The sequence below is a fragment of the Salvia hispanica genome, chromosome 1 (genome assembly GCF_023119035.1).
Source record: "Salvia hispanica cultivar TCC Black 2014 chromosome 1, UniMelb_Shisp_WGS_1.0, whole genome shotgun sequence".
In the NCBI taxonomy this organism is placed as follows: Eukaryota; Viridiplantae; Streptophyta; class Magnoliopsida; order Lamiales; family Lamiaceae; genus Salvia; species Salvia hispanica.
Window position 1 is genome coordinate 42,011,408 of NC_062965.1, and position 21,085 is coordinate 42,032,492.

The 21,085-nt window shown below is 34.8% G+C and overlaps 2 protein-coding genes across 5 annotated transcripts; both read left to right on the forward strand.

Moving 5' to 3' along the window:
- Positions 1 to 1,430: 1,430 nt before the first annotated feature.
- Positions 1,431 to 3,931, forward strand: LOC125208087 (probable glutathione peroxidase 2). The gene is made up of 6 exons (XM_048107648.1): positions 1,431 to 1,658; positions 2,643 to 2,719; positions 3,048 to 3,109; positions 3,187 to 3,305; positions 3,439 to 3,606; positions 3,746 to 3,931. The coding sequence occupies exons 1-6, from the start codon at positions 1,518 to 1,520 to the stop codon at positions 3,770 to 3,772; spliced, it is 594 nt and encodes a 197-aa protein (XP_047963605.1). The 5' UTR covers positions 1,431 to 1,517; the 3' UTR covers positions 3,773 to 3,931.
- A 4,248-nt stretch (positions 3,932 to 8,179) lies between these two features.
- Positions 8,180 to 20,758, forward strand: LOC125201178 (DNA topoisomerase 6 subunit B). Of its 4 annotated transcripts, XM_048099160.1 has the most exons (21): positions 8,180 to 8,354; positions 9,124 to 9,363; positions 11,268 to 11,382; positions 11,495 to 11,547; positions 11,624 to 11,721; positions 11,804 to 11,909; positions 11,988 to 12,122; positions 12,269 to 12,320; positions 12,494 to 12,558; positions 12,764 to 12,870; positions 12,970 to 13,072; positions 13,159 to 13,244; positions 13,351 to 13,547; positions 14,160 to 14,275; positions 14,424 to 14,509; positions 14,612 to 14,684; positions 19,044 to 19,135; positions 19,399 to 19,537; positions 19,626 to 19,720; positions 19,907 to 20,075; positions 20,483 to 20,758. In XM_048099160.1, exons 3-21 carry the CDS (start codon positions 11,292 to 11,294, stop codon positions 20,627 to 20,629), a joined length of 2,010 nt encoding a protein of 669 aa, XP_047955117.1. In that variant the 5' UTR covers positions 8,180 to 8,354; positions 9,124 to 9,363; positions 11,268 to 11,291; the 3' UTR covers positions 20,630 to 20,758. The 4 variants fall into 4 exon arrangements, with proteins under 4 accessions (XP_047955117.1, XP_047955116.1, XP_047955118.1 ...); XM_048099159.1 differs by having other exon boundaries at positions 8,180 to 9,363; XM_048099161.1 differs by lacking the exons at positions 8,180 to 8,354; positions 9,124 to 9,363 and having other exon boundaries at positions 11,265 to 11,382; positions 11,653 to 11,721.
- Positions 20,759 to 21,085: the final 327 nt, after the last annotated feature.

The following is a 21,085-nucleotide window of genomic DNA, read 5'->3' on the forward strand; positions in this document are numbered from 1 at the left end:
TGAATAGTGCAGGTCCAACCTCATTAAAGGAATCTGCATAAATGAACTCTTGAAAAGCAAACATGATGAAATGCCTAGAAAATAAACTTATATCTTCGCCACCGCCTCTTCAACAGCTTCCAAGGAGTGCAATGTAATGAGAGAAAGTATCCCCAAATTGCAAGCTCAAAATGCAGACAAATGTGGGGGAAACCTAAAATTTTGAGGGAGAGATTTCCAATATCAAGTGGGAACCGCGAATCATCAAATGTGAAAGTCAAACTCAACAGTGCGTACGGCGGGAAATCGAAGGCCATGCAGAAACATCAAAGGAACATCGAACCAGCTTTATTGCCATGATTTAACCCTATTTCTGATCATTTAATGAACACCGAACGAGCGTCGTAATGTGCAGTGAATAGTGTGGTAGGTGTAGTGAATAATGTTATGGAAATGTCCAATAAACTAAAATACCAAAGATCATTATGTATATTATTATTAATCTATTATCATCACTCTTATAGTAGTATTGGTTAATTAATAAGTAGTACTCCCATTCTTTGGACGACAAGAGAATTTATACAACTTTAATTGTATGTGGAGTGGAAAGAGTAAAATAAGAGAGAGGAAGAGGGAATAAAGTAGACAGAAATATGTTTCCATTTTTAGTAATGAATCATCTTGATTGGAACAAACCAAAAAGGAAAGTGAGTCATCTTGAATGAGACAGGGGGAATAGTAGTACTATATTAATATTTGATCATATACAAGTAACACTAGCTAGTGTCTATTTTAATCAAATTTAGATAAAAAATAAATTATACTACATTCGTCCATTGAGTATGATTTTTAATGAATAATTGATAAAGAAGATAGAGTTCTAACGAGATCTCACTTGGATATGTTACGATGCCAAAATTTGGAAAAAATTATTGAATTTTTGTATTTTTGTATTGCCAGATTAATGTAACCACAGCTAATAAAATATGTCATTCTAATACATATAGAATGTCAATTTGAAATTAGATTGACATATTCCAAACATCACACTGATATGTTTAATACACTATATTGATATTTTGATCCAAAACTTTAAATTTAATCATTCTTTTATTTTTTAAATTTAAATAATAATAAAATTAAATTACACATGCTAATTTATACTCCCTCTGTCCCATTAAAAATGCAAAGTTTTCCTTTTTTGGCTGTCCCATTAAAAATAAAACGTTTCCTTAAATGGAAACAACCATATCTCTACTTTTTCATCTCTCTTACTTTACTCTTTATTCATTAACTCACAAAACAACACTATATAAAATCTCGTACCCGTTCTCAAATGTTGCATTTTAAGTGGGACGGAGGGAGTATTAACTTACCCATCGCCGTTTCCATATCCTAATCTGAAAAATTAAAATAAAACCGCCCTTCCGCCGCTGAATAACTGCTTCAAGAAATCCTTTTTTTTTTTACGTTTATCGTCTCCTTTTTTCAAAGACTGTATTTTTCATTGGTCTCTCGTCGGCGGTGCAAAATCTAACATGTTTTTACTGAGACCAATCAACTTGGCATCTATTCTTTTTCTTGGTCTTGCCTCCTGGCTATATTACAAACATCCTAGTCTCAAAGATTCACCACCTGATGCAGATTCCCCAAAATCAGTTTACGACTTCACCGTAAAGGTACAGCCTTTCATTCATTATTAGTTCAAGAATTGATATTTAATCCCCTTTTTCGTAATTGGGCGCATGTTAATTCTATTAGGTTTTCTTTTGATTGGTTGGTTATTGAGATTTAAATTTCCCAATTGTGGGCCTTATTTGTGTTTCATCTTTGGAAGGGTAATCTTAAAATGGCTAGAATGTTAATGAAGTTCTTGTTTTCTTCATTTGTATTGTTTGTGAACTTTTTGTGATACGCCTTAACCCACACCCAAGTATTATCTCTATCTGTTCTTACTTCTAACTCATTAAAGATCAAAACTTTTTATGTGCAAGAATGTGTTACAATTTTTGCTTCTACAATGTTTCATGAGTGACTAATGCAAGAGAATGAATTGGGAACTTCTCTTTCATGTGAAATAGCATTTCATTCACCAATCACCATGTTTGTGTTTGCTTACTGTATCCACTAGATAGTACTTCCTCCGTTCCACGATAGTGGAAGCATTTCTTTCCGGCACGTGATTTAAGAAAAACTGTGTTAACCGTTAAGTGAGTTAAGTATAGAAAGAGTAAAGTAGGAAATGAAAAAGGTAGAGAAAATAAAGTAAGTGAGAAGAAATGTGTTGACTTTTAGTAAAAAAGGAAATGACTCCACAGAACGTACCAAAATGGTAAAATGACTCCACTGATATGGAACGGAAGGAGTAGTTGTTTACTAGAAAAAGCTCTGTTTCAATGCCCATTTCCAGGCTTTGGTCAGTGGTTTTCAGGATTTGCTTGATCATCCTCCGGTACAACTTCCTTACACTCGTTGATTGTTAGATTCTTGTTGCTTTTACTTCCAACAAAAGGAAAAGCTATGTTTCTTGTAATGCTGATTGTTTACAATGTTGTTATTCTTCAAACAGTAGATTTCGCTCTTTTGAAACTATGTGTTTAAGTGTAACTTGTCGAGCAGGAGACTTAACCCATGTTTCGTATACTAAACTTACTCAAATACAGGATATTCATGGGAATGATGTTCCTTTGAGCAACTACAAGGGGAAGGTTCTTCTGATTGTGAATGTAGCTTCGAAATGGTATATGACATCATCTGGTTCTCTCTCTCATTAGTTTCCTTCTTTTGTTATAGTATTTATTTACTCTAAATCTCATAATTTCCCCTAATATGTAACATTCGAAGTTAGTTAAAATAAGTGTCCGTTTGCTATTGCATGGAGGTCTATGACTTGCTCGAGACAATTGGAGTAGTTCTTGATAAATTTGTCGGTGTTACTTGTGTTACGCCTAAGATACTAATTTGTTGGGCTTGTTCATATTAGAAGAACGATTATTCAACCAGTAAGGTCTGATCATGATCTGAACTTCTAGTTTCTTAGAATTGCCTTTAACATTTCTCTTTTATAGTGGTTTAACACAGTCAAATTACAAGGAGTTGAACGTGCTGTACGAGAGATATAGAGATCGAGGTTTGTCAATACTTCCAGTTCATAGGCCAAGGCTAAAATGTGTTTTCTAAGTGGCATTGTGTTGTGTGTTCTTCCAGGCTTTGAAATCCTCGCGTTTCCATGCAATCAGTTTGGTTATCAAGAGCCAGGAACTAATGAGGAAATCGAGGAAACTGTATGTACTAGATATAAAGCTGAGTTCCCGATCTTTGACAAGGTATCCGTTCTTATTATTGCATATCTTGAACTGTATTTGGGCATGTAATAAGCGATCTTCGTTCATGACTTAATCGTCTGTGCTTTCTAGTATAAAACTGACTGATATACATTCTGGTTGAAACTCCATTCAGATCGAGGTCAATGGAAAGAATACAGTTCCCCTTTACAACTTCTTGAAGTCGGAGAAAGGTGGGTTGGTTGTCAATGCTATCAAGTGGAATTTTACGAAGTTTTTGGTGAATAAAGAAGGAAAAGTCGTGGAGAGATACGCTCCGGCCACATCGCCACTTGCAGTTGAGGTAGGAAAGTTAGCCAGAAACAACCTGAGAGTAAATTATTTTCTCACAATCAGAAATTTGAATATGGTCAAAAATTTCAGACTTTCAGGCATTTGCATATTGATTTGTTGCTCATATTTTGTTTTTGTTTTTCTTGCAGAAAGACATACAGAATATTTTACCATAATATTGAAGTGCATTGTCAAACAGTAGAAATGAGATGAAATATTCATCTTCCTCCATCACTTGGTATTTATGGTCCGTCTATCTGCAGCTTTTTACTTTAGATTTCTTTGTCATGATGTTTAGCCAAAGATGTAATGTAATTTTACTCTAGTTGTATTCATCTTACTTGTAGTACTCTAAAATATTGAAAATGGGACACAAAATTGGACACCAAATGTGGGACAAAGGCAATAAAATCATTGGATTAAATAGCAAGAGATGATGATGATGTCAAAGTAAAGTTAATTTACTAAGCATACGCATATCACTCTCTAAGTAATTCCTAATCATAAATCAGGGGAGTGTTATATTGTTAATTCAATACTTAATTGCTAACTACAATTAAATAATACTCATTAGATATTCAAATTTAGGGCTAGATCAACAAAAAACGTCAATAAGGGTATTAAGGTCAATTTATAACAAATTAGTTAAAACTAACTTTTGAAAAATATCTCATAACTTTAAATTCAAAAAAAAATATCAGCAGTAAAAAAAAATTCAAAAATTTTCAGTTTTTTCGTACAGCAACAAATGTCAACATTATATATAAAATATGTCAATATAGTACACAAAGAATGTCAATATACACAATGTGTCAACATTCTCAAAGCATTTTGTTGACATTCTCAAAGCATTGTGTTGATATTTTCAAAGCATTGTATTGACATTTTCATCCAAAATCTTAATTTGGTAGTTTTTTTTTTATCTTTTTCGATTTAATTAATAAATACGAAAATTACATGTGGCAAATTGTGGACCACAAGTATTCTAAAATCGTATAATCTTAAATTAATTATAATTAGCAATTAAATGATAAGTTAACGAATGATTACTCTCCTCCTGAATAAACCACTCCCCTCCTAAATAAACCAACTCCGATACTCTCCTCCTGAATAAACCACTCCCCTCCTAAATAAACCAACTGCCGATACTATTTGTCACCATCTGGTTCATATTTTTTGATACTCAAACTAGTTAATATACAATTTTGCGTTATATATAACGAAAGATTCTAATCATTCCCTCACTAAGGGCAATATGACATCGGATTGTGTAGACAAACACTTAAATCATAAGCACTTATTATAATAAAATAAATATAAATAATTTCATTAAATAACTAAAGATTGCATAATTTAAATCACAAATAATATAAACGTATATAATTTAAAAATTGAAATGAAAACTAAACTTACATAATTTAAACTCTAACCTCTTGTTCTTATTATTGTAAAATCTTCTACTTTGGGAATAATCAGATTTGGAAAAATGAAAATTTGTATTGGAATTTCACTTATTTTGTAATTTTAACGCGGTCTTATAATGTCGTAATAATGTCACCGCCTTTCAATTTGTTGCAAACTTGCACCCCTAGTTTTTTAGGTCACAAACTGAACGGGAAATATTGAACTCGTGCAATTTGATATAGTGTACTCTCTCTGTCTCTAAATAATTGTTCATTTTTGTTCTAGCACAAAATTTAAGAAATATAAAGAAAAGTGGATTGAAAAAATTAGTGAAATACGGGTTCCATTTTTATACACTCCATAGTTTTATAATAAAATGTAGGTGGAATAAGTTAATGAAATAAAATACACGTGGTAAGAGGAAATGAAGATATGATGTGAGATAGGCTCAACCATTGTGAATGCTCTAATTTTTTTATTTTTTTTATAATTTTTTGATAAAACTAAAAAGGCTCGAGCCGGCAAGTAACGAGTAATGGATTATATAGTAGTACTCGATTTGTCACTACACAATCTATTAGGTATAAAATGTTGATTCACCATTACACGCATAGGTAATAATGTTTTGGAGGGAAAAGTCTTGATTAATAATTATATTGGGCATAAATGTTTATTCCTCGGATGTTGTTAATACCTTCTGATCCAAAGTTGTCATTTAAGTTTCAACATCGTCAATTTCCTATAGTTGTGTCGTATGTGATGACAATTAATAAAAGTTAAGTTAAATCGTTTGCAGTAGGATTGTTTTTGGAGAAGCCTGTTTTAGCCATAGAAAAGTTGATTTATCAAGATGCATCAGTCGTGAATGATTAATTTTTAGTTTGTAATAATGAAGTAAATAGCGCTGGAAGTTCTACTATATTTTTATGTGTATGAGTTTGGTGTTTTGATTTTTTGTACATTATAAATGTTAATGTGTGATTGTTCTCCGTTGTTATACATTCAATCGTGCTACATTTAACCTGTGTGCTTTTAAAAAAAAAAATATCTTTATCATATCTATTTGTTATCAAAATAATGATAAAAGTGATCATACTTACTTTATAGAAAACCAATGAAGTATGGGGTTTATCTACTAAAATGGAAAATGGTAAATATATAAATATATGTATCTTTATTTAAATGGCGGATAATCTAAAATAATAAAAAGTGTAATGCTTCGTTGTATTACATGATAATTTGAAAATAAAATCATGACTAGATGAAATAGGAGTACATTATTTAACCATCTTTTTTATTGACAAGATTTTGATATTTATCGTGTGTCATTAAAATTGCATTTTTTTTTAATTTTTGGACAAAATGAGATGTATTCTAAATTTATATAGTTAAAAAATGTACTACAGTATATCTCAAAGCATGACGTGCTTCATAATTTATGACAAATATGTATTTTGGTTGGTGAAAGAATATTTTGTACATCTCCAATATTAAATATGCAATTGATATTTGGCTATCCATATTAAGTTGTGTTAATTCAATTGTGACATATACTTTGTATCCTACTATTAGTGTAATTTACATACTGATAAACTCATAAACTTCATTCTTATATCTATTTCTCTAAACCACGAATTCTATTCATTTATTATTATTAAAAATGTTAAATTTTTTTTAAAAATATAAATAATTTAATTTAAATAGCGGTAATATTTATTAAAAACATGTGTATGCATATTAGTTTTTCAATACTGTTCGAATATTAGATGTCGATAAATGTGATTGCTTTGTTTTAAGTGAAAATCCAAAACTATTCTGATCAACATACTCCATCCGTGAGTCATATTTTGTCGTTTTCATCAGTCCCATAATAAGATTATTATTTCACTTTACCATAAATGGCAAATAGGCCCTATATTCCATCAATTTATTCCACTCATATTTTATTCTAAACCAATATATATAAGGCTATCCGCATCCATGTCTCAATATCGTCGCATCCCTTCACTATTCATGGGTCCCACTGTACTTTTCACCTCATCTCTTTACTAAGTGACATCACGTGCATCCCTCCATCTCTTAACCATCTCATCTCTTAACTATTAATTCAATTTCATTTTTTATTTTTATTTCCAACAAATTCAATTAATATTTCATTGAAATATTAAATTAATACTAATAATTCATAAAGTCATTAAAAACCACGAAAATTACAACATCCAAAAATACAAAAAACACATAATTGAAATCCTAATATTACAATTTATTGAAATCCGATAATCATGGAAAGTGATGCAGTGATCGTCTAACAGTTGCCAAATTTTGTCCATATGTTCTCCATTATATCCTCCTAGAGTTGGGCGTGGGCGGTAGAATCACGTGTCCTTACCCGAACATACAGCCGCTCTTGCAAAGACGGATGCACTTCACTATGAGGCGGACTACTTGCGGTAGAGGCGTAGAGCTTCCCGGGGTTCTAGGGTCGAACCAATTTCCCGCCTCAGGTCCTTCGTCGGCGACAATCATATTGTGCAAGATTATGCACATATACATGATGTCGACCATATTTTTCATAAACCACGTATAAGCCGGGGATTTGATAATGTTGAATCGAGCTTGTAGAACCCTGAACGCTCTCTCAACATCCTTGCGAGCAGCCTCTTGCTTCTGCGCCAAAAGAGCCTGTTTTTCGTTCATCGACTTGTTGAACGTCTTCACGAAGGTTGGCCACTTCGGATAGATGTCGTCGGCAAGATAGTACCCCATTTTATACTGGCGGTTGTTAGCGGTGAAGTTGATGGCCGACGCTTTACCATTCAAAACTTCGTTGAAGAGATCGGATTGGTTGAGCACGTTGACGTCGTTGTTCGATCCGGGGACCCCGAAAAACGCATGTCAAATCCATAGCCGCTAGTAGACAACGGCCTCGAGTATAACGGTGGGGTGGGTGCCTTTGTGGCCGCTCGTGCAGTGACGGACGGAGAAAATATTAATGGCAGGGGCTCCATTACATACTTATATACATATATTATTATAATAAATAAATAAATTATATATATTTGTGTAGCACACATGTTCACCATTTAAGGGTGCCACTAATCCTCTAACAAAGAACCAACGTAGCATGCATATATGTGTGTCACTTGTTTAAATTATGTATATAATTGTTTGGAGGAGGGGAGGGGAGGTAGCTAGGAAAAGAAAAAAAGAAAATAGTTCGAGAGGAGGAAAAATAGGTAAAAGAGAGGGTCTTTGATCATGACGGCAAATGAGTTCGTAACCTCACAAATATGAATAAGAGTTATAGATTGAGAAGGGAATTGAATGTTCGATTTAATTACATGTTATGGTAAGGTGGGTATAAATTATGCCTTTTATTTTACATATGTTACGCGGTTGATTGCTATGTGTTAGATTGAAGTGAATATTTGGATAGTATGATATGAACTCATGTAGTATATGTTATTTGGATTTATTTGGTGGAATACGAAATGGATATGTGAGTGGTGCAATGGACATATTTTCATATAGCATTAGAATTATCTGCATTATTGAATTAAAGAAGATCTGTGACAGTCTTGCCCTGGATCTGAAATTACAGTAGACATATTGGGACCTTCGGGTCAATCACAGTGTGACCTTCGGGTCAATCACAGTGGGACCTTCAGGTCGAATCATATTGGGACCTTCAGGTCAAATCATATTGGCATATTGGAAATCCCAGGCAGATACCAGGCTTGATTTGTCATAGAATAATAAACTGGACAGAGAGGCATATGCATATGGATCTGAAATTGCTTATGATATTTGACGTCATTTATATATGTTGGTTTAGAATATTTGTAAATAAGCCTAGTAAATGATGGATTTTGTAATTATAGAATTTGGATGGTGATGAAATTGGTATATTATTTCTTTGCTTAAATTTGTGTTTATTTATTGTAAGCATATACGTTATAAGGGTTAGGGTGTGACAATTAAAACTCCCAGCCATCAAAAACGTCTCCTTCATCAATTCTAAACAGCAAACTCTTCCCCTCTATACTTATCAAATCGTCACACTATCTGTCTCTCAAAAACTCACGCTTTCTCTCTCTGTCATCTTCTACAATTCATAAAACAGAACAATCCCAATTCCCATCTCTTCTTCCTCTCTTTCCTATCACACTCCGAAACACCAACTCGGCTCCCACCGTAGCTCCCTCTCTAAATCTCACTTCACAGAAGCACAAAAATCCTACTCCAGTCACAACTCTCTCTCTCGCTCGCTGCTGTACCAGCAGCCGCTGTCTCCCTCCCGTCGTGAGTCCGCCGTCGAGCAGCCGCTGTCCGTCGACCCCACTGCCCAGCCCGTTCACGTCAGGTAAGCTTTCTCTCCCCTTTTCCCATTCTTAACTTTTTACTAGATTCTAATTGTCCGATTTCAATTATTAGTGGGCAGACATAAGTAATTCCAAGAATTTAAGGTTGAAGAGAGAAAACAAAAGGCAGCTTCTAAAGTATTAAAGGTCGAAACCTTGGGAGCAAAGTGTCATTCAGTGGGTTGCAGAAATTTAAATAAAATGTTCCAGATTCCCATGAACTAACGTGTATGTATGGAAGTATGTCATGGAATTGATAAAAAGAAAATATCTTTGGGAGGAACAGAATTTGCATAGGCACAAGGTATTAAAGATCACAACTTTCTCTGTTCTTCTTCACACTGTAATATTGCGAGTTTGTATTATGGAATCAATAAGTGTGGAGATTCTAGTATTCAATGGAAGGAGAGATTACCTTGACGGAAGAGACGCAAAAACTGCACTGAGATTGTGAAACGGCGTTGATAAAAGATGCAGTTGTGGGGAGAGATATATAATGTAGAGATTTGATTTTGTTTGTTGGAGAGATTTTAGGGAGTGGGGATATTGATAAAAACGTGTAGAAAGGGGTTTAGGAAAATGGATTTATGTTGATTGAGGATTTGACTACATAATTAAATAGGAATTAGGAACAAATGGCTATATTAAAAGTAGCCCAATTGAATAAAGATAAATGAACTAGAAGAGAAGAAAAATTGATAAAAGTGATAGGCCTAAATATTTGATTTAGAGCGTTGATTAAATTGTGGTGTTTTATTTTTAGTACCTTGGTGTTATTCCATGTACTTTAAACAATCGCCCAAATTTCCCATCAACGAATCACACATCATTCTCTTTGACTACTTACACCCCAAGATTAACCAACAACAAATCAAGCATTCACAAATTTCATTCGCAAACCATCAAAACAAAGATGGTATTTTATTCAAGGTCTATCACTCGCTCGTTCTCAAAACAAAATCTCAATGTGAAAAGGTAATAATAAAAGCGGGTGTTACACTTAAGCCCTTCCTCCCTCCTTACTGTGTCCGCTACTGTGCTCGCGTATGACCCCATCCACGCCACATGACAATTCTTCCATTGCCAATGCATGCACTCGATGCTGCCGAGCATCCCAGGGAATCCGTGCACTGTTTCGTGTAGTCGGAGAATAGAAAAGAAAATTTTTTTTGAAAAAAAGGCTAGTATTTTTTGGGAATTTTTTAAAATTTTTAATTTTTTTCGCAATTTAAAAAAAAAAAAAAAAAATTATTTTCTACGGATATAAACGACGCCCACTCGGGGGTGGACGAGTGGGCGTCACGGACGAACGGGAGCTCGCCACGTGGCCAACGCGCGTGTCGAGCTGACTCGCTATCTTTCTCTCCGCGACGAGCCACGCGACGCGACGGGACTAGATGGGAGGGTTGCATCGTTGTCTCGATGCGGTCTCGTCTCTCCAAGATGAGATCGAGCCCACATTGTGACGCGATGTGGATGCTCTAAGTGAGATCTATTTTCCACTAACTTATTCAACTCACTTTGTCTTTATATTTCTTAATATTTGTGCCGAAACTAAATATGACTCCTATTGTGGGACGAAGGGAGTATGTATTTATGTTATATTTTCTAACTTATTTAATTCTACTAATATTTTACTGTAGTTGTCTAATAAAATGTTATTTATACCATTCTTATTTTTAAAGTCCACGTGATAACATCGTTTCTCATTTCTAAGTGAAAATTACCCGTGCATCGCACGGTAGTGATCCCGTCTAAAAATAAGTTACGAGTCCCGGTCGGGTCGGGTCGGGTCGGGTCGGGTCGGGTCGGGTCGGGTTGTGAGATTTGGCCGTATCGTGTGCAATTGATGAAGTGAAGTATGAACTCGCGCGGGAGATAAAACCCCTCTTCTCTCCTTTGTCAGCAACCTCGCCTAATTTGGACGAAAATGGAAGTTAGCGGCGACAGCCCAGCTGAAGCAAGCAAGTCGAAATCGAAAACGCCTAGAAAGCCCAAAGATGCCCAGCTTCTCAAACAGAGTACTCTTTGCTTTCTCATGCCTTCAATTCCCGTTAATGTGTATGCGGAATTGTTTTTTTTTTTTTTTTTTTTTTCCTGTGGAATTGATGTTGTGCTTCATATTTATTGTAGAATCTCCGGCGGAGTTCTTTGCAGATAACAAGAACATTGCCGGATTTGATAATGTGAGGTTTATGTCTAATTGATTTCGCTTAATCTTTCCGTATGTTTTAGATTCACTATCCTTGCTATATATCTCAGCCTGGAAAATGTTTGTACACAACTGTTAGAGAGCTTGTTGAAAATGCACTTGATTCAGCTGAGGCTATTGCGGAGCTTCCCGTCATAGAAATAACAATGTATGTATCAGTATGTGTATGCGTTAGTTAGATCTGGATCAAGTATTTACTGCTACTAATGCTTAATTGTTGGTTGTTCTAGTGAAGAAATTGGGAGAAATAAATTCAACTCCATGATTGGTCTTGCTAATCATGAACGGGTTGATGAAGCGCTATACGATGACTTTGAGACAGACAAGGCTCGTGAGGTGCATATATATTTTATTGTAGTGATTGGAATATAGCATGGCTAATTTCCACAATAGCATTAAGTTCTTGCTTTTCAGAAAAGACTTGCCAAGGAAGCTCGCTTCCAAGAGACTCAAGCAAAGAATGCTGCTCTTGGGAAGAAAGTTAAAGCACCAACAGCTTTTAAGCCCATAAAAAGTCGTGAGGCCTCATATTATCGGGTCACTTGTAAGGTGTAAATCGATACATTCCTTCCACACTATTGTGATGGCTTTTTTGCCACTTCATTTCATCTAACCCTAGAAATCTGAATTCTAAGATACATGATAGTAGTATGTAATTTATCAATCAACATCCGATTACATCTTCTTTGATGCAGGATAATGGAAGGGGAATGCCGCACGATGATATCCCAAACATGTTTGGCCGAGGTTCTTTTAAATTGACTCTGATAGCTCGTTCTTACGAATAGATTATGTTCTTTTAATTGGAGTTTTTTACCAATAGTTCTTGTATTTGTTTCAACATATAACTTTGTGAAATTCAATTCTAATCTACATTCATTATACTTTGTATTTTCCTTCTAAGAGTGACATCTGTGCAGTCCTCTCTGGAACTAAGTACGGCTTAAAACAAACCAGAGGAAAATTTGGACTTGGTGCGAAGATGGTAGGTTTTGTAAATAATTGGCTATCGTGCACAATAGTCTCTCATAAGTATTGACTCTCTATCTGTATGTTAAGCAAAGTTCTCATCATGATATTGTCACCTGCTGCTTTATTACCTTATTTTCAGCTTATGAGTGTAGTTCCCATTGTGAAGGTAGTGACATTGTCCCACAAAGACGTAAATTTATCTATTCTCATGTGTGCAGGCTCTTATCTGGTCCAAGATGAGTACTGGGCTGCCTATTGAAATTTTTTCTTCAATGAAAGGCCATACATTTTCATCGTTTTGCCGATTAGATATTGATATTCATAGGTATGCATACATGTCTTCAGGACATGACTAGCATCCTTTCAAACACTGTTAAAGTGTGGCAAGTGAAATGTGATAGTATTTCACTTCATTAACTTCCAGGAATATTCCTCACATACATGTCCATGAGAAAAGAGAGAATCATGAAAGGTGGCATGGAGCTGAAATTCAGATTGTAATCGAGGGAAACTGGACAACCTATCGTGTATGATTTCATAAATTTAATATAAGGTTCATTTCCTTATGATAAAGACTGTTTTCCTGACATGAGATTCTTGTTTGCATCTGCAGTCCAAAATATTGCATTACATGCGTCAAATGGCTGTCATTACTCCATATGCACAATTTCTTTTCAAGTTTCTGTCAGAGTCTCCAGAGTATTTGCTTTCCCTTTCTCTTAATCCCATGTTATTCTTTTCTTACTGACTTATTTTTCAGTAAATCAGTAAACTAATAAATAAACTCCATGGCTTGCTTTTGCAGTAAAAATATGAGTGTGAGATTTGCTAGAAGGACAGATGTAATGCCACCTGCTCCTCTTGAGACCAAGTACCATCCTTCAGCAGTTGATTTGCTTTTGATAAAAAGACTTATTGCTGAAACTTCAAAGCAGAATCTTTTGCAGTTTCTTCAGCATGAGTTTGTGAATGTTGGGAAGTCCCATGCTGAGCGTTTAATTGGTAAGATATGCAGGTGATTGTTGTTATTTGTGAAAGAACAATGCAGGAAAATGCTTAAGATTTTGATATATGAGTGGAAAGATCTTAAGCCCTGGAAGAGCAAGGCCCCTATGCAAATGTCATGGTTTTAAGTAACAAGACCATATTTGTTAGGCTGATATAGTAATCAGATGAATTTTGAAACCATTTTCCATGTCTATTTGCGTATGGTAGATTGCTTCCTCTGTTGTATGTTGTCCTTTGAAGCAAGTATCTTGTATGGTTATAGTAATCGTGGGAGTCGCAGAGGACAGTGGAGTAAAAGTAATGGCAATTCTTTAAGCGTAGATAGAATCCAGATGAATATGAATCTAATCAAGTTGTGCAAATATTAAGAGTTGTGTAATGTATAGTTTTGCCAAGACGAGCCTCGCCAAGTTATTATGAGGTTTTAAGCAATCTTCTTTTTCTTTAGCACATTCCATTTGGAATGACTAATGAACCATGTTGCTATGGTCATAGAGTAGCATTTGTGCTTAATTTTTTTTGGCCAATCGAATGCTAAAGATGATTGATAAGTCCACATAACGATAATACTTGCTTATAACTGGGTTGTTTTAATGATTATTATAGGAGAAATGGGTCCAGATTTTACTCCCAAAATGGCTGTGAAGTCTCTAACATCTCAGCAAATTGTTCGCATCCATCAGTTGTTCCGTCAAGCAAAGTTTGATGATCCCAGTGGTGATGTAAGTTTTACTCATTAAATGCTTCTTCCTTCTTGATTATTTGGTTCCGGTTTCATTTCGCTGATTTGATAGAATCATTTAAATAAGTTTCAGATTTCCTCTGCTCTCATTTATTCCAATTTATTGCCTTAGCTGTGATCACTTGCAGTGTCTTAGTCCTGCTGGAGAATATAATCTACGTCTAGGGATCATAAAGGAACTGCATCCGGATATGGTTGCTACGTATTCAGGAAGGTAGCCTTAGCCATTAAGTTCCTGGATCTTTTTTTCTGCTAATGGATGGAGTTTAGTTTACTATGAAATGAGAAATTTAAATATGTTAATCATCTCATGCAGCGCTCAAGTATTTGAGGGCCATCCTTTCATTGTGGAAGCAGGACTCAGTTTGGGTGGAAAAGATGTAAAACAAGTTAGTTCTCTCTCTGATCTATGCTGCTTGCAGAGCACTTAAAAACACATCTTGATTTCAGTAATGTACTTTCAGTGCCACTTCTTATTTCGTCTTTGTGTTAGTTCATAGTGCTTACCTCATATGCATTTAGAAGCAGGTGATTTGCGATGCCACTGTCACAGATTTTTGTGAGTGAGATAATAAATTTTCCAAATTGAGATCACACAAAAGGTAGTAATAATAATAAAAACATAACTAGAGTTGCTATTTTACCTTTATTGCATATTTGATTTTGGATTTAATTTTTAATATCATCAAATATTAGAAATGTTTCAATTTCTATCCTTAATTATTTTACCACACTTACTATCCTATCTCAATTTTAACCTAGCCTTGCCGCCTCCCCTCAACCGATTCTGCCTCGATCCGGTTGTGAAAGCTTCGCCTTTGTGAATCATGATGCCCAAAATTGTTAGGGTCGCGGGGCGCGCGAATCGGGGCGCCAGAATAGGCGAATTATGTTTATTTGTTTATATTTGTGTTTGTACATTCTCTCACTCCACATTGAAAAGAGAAGCTTAGGTGTATAGATAACACAAATAAAAGTTTCAAAACAAATTGCAAAATATAAAGTAAATAACTAAATATCATCACTTAAAGGTCCACTTCTTCATCAGATATGACTAGATTAATATTTTCATGGTCTTCATCGTTGTCCAAAAGAGTAGCTTGTTCCCTTTTACTTGTGCTACCTCTAGTATGGTACACTGGTTTAGGGGTTTAGGGTTTAGGGTTTAGGGTTTAGGGTTTAGGGTTCAATGAAGATTATCATCCTCAAATACCAAATCATCAGGTGCATTATTCTCGTCCTCATCCTCGTCCATCCTACCAAGTAACCGTTCGTTACTTTCATCAATTTCACTCAAGAGAATAGGATTAGTTTTGTCACTAATCTTGAATCTACGTTTGAGTGCTGAAGCTTTAAGTCATTAAATCATTGTTGTGCTAGACGATTCCTCTTTTTGGTATGAATCTATAAATGAAAAAGAAAAATTTAAAATATGTTAGTTTATTCAATAAATATAAATAAGATTAATTCAAATTCTAATTACTTATGCGTTGAAAAATTCTCCGATTTCTCTCACAACCGGTAGCACTACATGTTAAGCTCAACACTCAAATCGCTAAACTTTGCAAATTTGATGATTTAGTTACAAAAGGTTCCCACCATAAAGCCGAAGGAAAAAGATATAAAAATTTATCATTACCATTCAAACAAATGTAAATAATATAATTAAAAAGAAAATGAATAATTACCTGATGCCTTTTGATTTCTGATTCGAATAACAAAGGGATTTCCAAAACAAGAGACACAGTTGTATTTGGGCATTTCTTCCCTAATGTTCTCGTCTTAAATATGTTGGTCGAGAACCAACTTCTCAAGACATGCATACATGCCTTCCATGATCTCTGAACATGTGTAAATACCATCCACATTTTCATAAAAGACTCTCGGATTCAAGTAATGACCAACAACATGTAATAGTTTGTGCAACTGACATCGAGAATCAATTATATAAAATGCCATCTTAGACTTTCCTCTTTTATGGAATGAATTGGAAATGTTCTCTTTTCATTGATATGTAGCTTTGTAAATATACCCCATAGCGGGCTCACACTTAACATGAACCATCAAGAGGACAACCTAATCTGAGTGCATAGATGAAATGTCTGCGGTCTCAGTAAAATCTGGGTTGTCCACTTGTCCAAGTGTTGAGGATGGTTAATGCTAAGTGTAAGCCCGCTATGAGGTATATTTACGAGGCAATGGATCGATGCAAAGAGGTCATTTCCAATTCATTCTATGAAAGAGAAGTTTAAGAGGGCATTTGATATAATTGATTCTCGATGGAATAATCAGTTACACAAACTATTACACTGTTACATGTCATTACTTGAATCTTGGAGTCTTTTATGCCAATGTGAAGGGTATTTACACATGTTCATATATCATGGAAGGTATGTGCATGTCTTGAGGTTCCCGACCAAAATAATCAAGACAAGATCATTAGGAAAGACATGCCCAAATACAAAGCGGTTGTCTCTTGGTTTGGAAATCCTATGGCTATTCGAAACAGAAATCAAATGGCACCAGGTAATTATTCATTTTCCTTTTTATTATATTATTTACATTTATTTGAATAGTAATGATAAATATTTATATTTTTTTTCCTTCAGCTGTATGGTGGGAACCTTTGTATCGAAAGCTTTAAATTTGCAAAGTTTTGCGATTCGAGTGTTGAACTTAACATGTAGTGCTACCGGCTTTCAGAGAAATTGCAGTGTTTTTTCAAAGTGCAAGTAATTAGAATTTGAATGAACTTATTTATATTTTTGAATAAACTAACATACTCCTATATTTTATTTTCCTTTCTCATTTAAAGATTCATACGAAAAAGAGGAATCATCTAGCACAACAAAGATTGAATAACTTAGAGCTTTTGAAGTATAACAGAGCACTCAAACGTAGATACAAGATTAGTGACAAAACTAATCCTATTCTCCTGAGTAAAATTGATGAATGTAACAAATGGTTACTTGGTAGGATGGACAAGAATAATGATCCTGATGATTTGGTATTTGAGGATGATAATTTTCATCGGGAGAGCTTCTGAAGCATCGGAACCAGTGTATCATACTAGAGGTAGCACAAGTACAAGGGAATAAGCTACTCTTGTGGATGACGATGAAGACCATGAATATATTAATACATTTGATGAGAAGAGGTGAACCGACCTTTAAGTGATGATGATATTTAGTTATTGGAGTACTTTATATTTTGCAATTTGCTTTGAAACTTTTATATTTTCTAATGCTGACAATTTTTAAGTTTGTGTTATGCTGTTTTAAAATTTTACTACTATATTTTTGCTGTAAGCTTATCTTTACGCCTAAGCTTCTGTTTTCAATGTGCAATGATAATGTATATAGATTTATTTGATGTGATTAATACTACTACTCCCTCCGTCCCATCTCAAGTGATTGCCTACTTTTTGGCACGTGTGTTGGGAAAATGATAATAAATAGTTAAAGTTGAGAGGAAGTAAAGTAAGGGAATAATGTAGATACGACTCTCTTATATATTATCCTCTCTCTTACTTTACTTTCTCTCTACTTTAATTATTTATTATCATCTTCGCAAAACAGTATATTCCCTGATTTGTGGGGCACGTGCCCAGTCACCCCGAGCCCCATATTTTTACCAAATTGTTGAGTGTGCACTGTGCCCCACTTTCCAAACAATGAGTTTTCTCTTTCGTGAATTATTAATTTCTTTACTACAAATCACTACTGTACTCTCAGTTGTCAAATAGTGTATTTTTGGCTATAAATATCTCATTTGTGAATTAGTGTGGTTTGTCATTGATAGTATTCTTCCTGTGCATTGCAACACTTCCAAGATTTTTACTAGATGGCTAGACCTATGTTGCATGTTCTTTGAGCAAATTATTCTAAACCATTGCTCCACATTACGTTGATACAGACTTATAGGCAGGAACACAGTAGGCATTTTCTAATATCTTCGAAAATAAATTAATAAAAGATCAATGCTTGGGCTTCCTTTGAAAAGGCGACAATAAAAATAGGTGAATCAAATTTTATTTTTGAACACTTCAAATAGGTAACAAAGCCCTATTTTTATGGCAATAAAAGACTTCAACCGGAATAAAACTCTAAGAGATAAATACTGGAGTCCTAATCATACAGAGACTCCTAGACCAAATCACACTCTAAGAGATAAAATTATGTATAACAAACTAATAATAACTGATAATATATAAAGAGGCAGATATGTATCATATGCCTAGGTATTGCAGTTTGCTTCTTGTTACGAGTCATGATTTATCTGAAGAAACGTTCTTAGTCCTTAATGGATGAGGTCGACCACTATAGGTGTCCAACCTAATCTGAAATTCTGCATCTCTTTCTGCTTCTAAGCCCAGTGAAAAGATTCTTCCGAATACAATCCTGTTTTTCAACGATTAACCTATATAGTGTAGCATTCTGCACATAATTGGAAGTTGAAATGTTGAGCCTTTCATGGATTATGTGTAAATTAGCTTAATCGAGATGGCATAAGCAATATCTTTCTTGATTCTTGTTGGGGATGTGCCAGATATACAAGTGTCTACTTTTGTTTTGTCTTTACTTATAGCCATATTTGCTTGCTATATTTCGAGTATATATCCTTCTGACTAATGTCAATTGTTATAAGGCATCTTATTAATGATTTACTACAAATGAATCATAACCTGATTTCATAATGCTGTTCATGTGGCATCTGACTGAGATCTATTCATGTTGGCTAAACTTTAGGGCCTTAATGTTTTCCGGTTTGCCAACCGGATTCCACTTCTGTTTGAGCAAGGTGCTGATGTTGTCACCAGAACTGCTGTAAAGAGAATCAAGTAAGAGATCCATCTATTTTATGTATTGTGTCAATATACATAGTTCGGGTATCAGTATCTTAGACGTAGTACTATGTTCGTTTAACAGAAGTTGCCAAGTCTAACATATTTTTCCGAAAGATCCGAAGAAATAGTCGGGACAATTTCAGCTTCATTCATTGCTTAGTTATATACTCTGATTCAGTTTGGTTTGCTAGTTGAGTTTATTTTGGAGATACAACTGCAAATAAAATTCTCTTTGAAAATTGAGTCTCATTTTCCAGTTGGAGCAATTACAAGATCAACCAAGCACAAGACAAGATTGGTGTCTTTGTGAGCATTGTTAGCACCAAAATTCCTTTTAAAGGGACTGGGAAGGAGTACATTGGTGATGACATTAGTGAGATAGCCTCGGCTGTCAAGGTATGAACGTTTGCAATTAATTTCCATTTTTATGATAACGTTTGAAGTAATTTAAGACTTGAGAGAGAAAATATGTTGCCACTACTAGACAGCTATTCAGCAGTGTTGCATCCAGCTAAAATCCAAGATCGTGAAAAGAATACAGGCTCGTGAGCAGCAAGAGAGAAAGCGAAGTTTGAACAAGTGAGTCATTACCTTGCCAATCTTGTTGAGGTGTATCTTATGTAATACTAGCTCAGAACCATGACTTGACCATGTCATCCTTTTTTTGTTTTTTTTTTTAATTTTTGAAAATGTTGATTCCGTTTTGTTGCTGCAGAATATGATCTGACCTAAACGAAGCTAAATTTTTTTTCTTCCATATCACAGGTACATTCCTAATGCCACAAGTGCGATTTATGAAATACTAAAGGAGATGTCCCATGCTTCGAAGAGAAGACGTTACGAGGGAAAGGATGCAGAATTACTGAAACAAGTTTCAACTCAAATAGTGACTGAGGGAACATTGCGAGAAAAGCTTGCTCAACACGTGGAGCAGGTGAGAAATTTTCCTTGAGAATTTGGTCCATCAATTAGTATCTTCAGCTATGTAACAAGGATTTCCTAGTTATCCTGGATAGAACTATAGTTTGCTGGGAACAGAATATCATTTGAATGTGAGTGAACTTGCACCATAACCCGAAGCTAGTACTAGTATTAGAACCATATGCAACTATTGAGCTTGCTTTGTCCTGGAAATATAACTTAAGGTTGCATATGGAGTCTGGATAAGATTTGAAGAAGTATTTTAGATAACTGTACACCGTGAGTGTACCAAATCCGTCAATCACTTGAAAAATAGTCTCATCCAAACAACGTTGGTGAATGTGTCAATCTAGGTTGGTGTCATGCTCTTTCGAAGTTCTCAATCATTTACTGAGTGTTGTTTTGCATAATACGTTGCAGGTCGATTATGAGATGGCCCTGGAATATGCAACGCAGGCTGGTGTCAATGAGGAACCCCGCGAAGACATATTCATACCTCCATTGGAAGCTGAATATGAGTGCACTGAGCTTTTTAGTCCTATTTTTGTTTTCAGGCTCGTCGCTTAGTTTCGTGTCTCCTATGTTTTATTTTCTAGCACGCATATTGTTAGTAATGTTATCTTAATGAATTACATGTTTTAAAGCTTGTAAGATTTTTGTGTCTTTCATCAAGGAAAAGCGAATCTTTATTTCCAATGCAGGACATGATCGTTATTATAAATGTAGTATGACATTACGTCTGTAGACTTAAACGAGTGGTTCAATTAAGAACCATCTTGAAATGAGAACTTGAAAACTTATTAATTGTGCTGCCCAGTGCCAACAACTGATATGGTTTAAGCCATCAACTGTCAACCAAATATGTTTTGTTTGCATTTGATAAGTTTTCATTAGATTCTTTTGAACTATAAAACTCAGATTTTAATTTTTTATACTATTAAATGAATAAATATAAAGTCTTCCATGTATATTGTTCTAGTAACATGATGGATTTCTGATATATTTTGTTTAGCCATCGAGCAA

What these genes read in the sequence shown, in the direction of transcription:
- LOC125201178 (XM_048099159.1), top strand. Translation starts at nt 11,292, where the DNA reads ATGGAAGTTAGCGGCGACAGCCCAGCTGAAGCAAGCAAGTCGAAATCG. An exon ending in CCCAAACATGTTTGGCCGAG is followed by an intron (nt 12,321 to 12,493) that starts GTTCTTTTAAAT and finishes ACATCTGTGCAG; the next exon opens with TCCTCTCTGGAACTAAGTAC. An exon ending in AGATAGCCTCGGCTGTCAAG is followed by an intron (nt 19,538 to 19,625) that starts GTATGAACGTTT and finishes TGCCACTACTAG; the next exon opens with ACAGCTATTCAGCAGTGTTG.
- LOC125208087 (XM_048107648.1), top strand. Translation starts at nt 1,518, where the DNA reads ATGTTTTTACTGAGACCAATCAACTTGGCATCTATTCTTTTTCTTGGT. An exon ending in GTGAATGTAGCTTCGAAATG is followed by an intron (nt 2,720 to 3,047) that starts GTATATGACATC and finishes TCTCTTTTATAG; the next exon opens with TGGTTTAACACAGTCAAATT. An exon ending in CATCGCCACTTGCAGTTGAG is followed by an intron (nt 3,607 to 3,745) that starts GTAGGAAAGTTA and finishes TTTTTCTTGCAG; the next exon opens with AAAGACATACAGAATATTTT.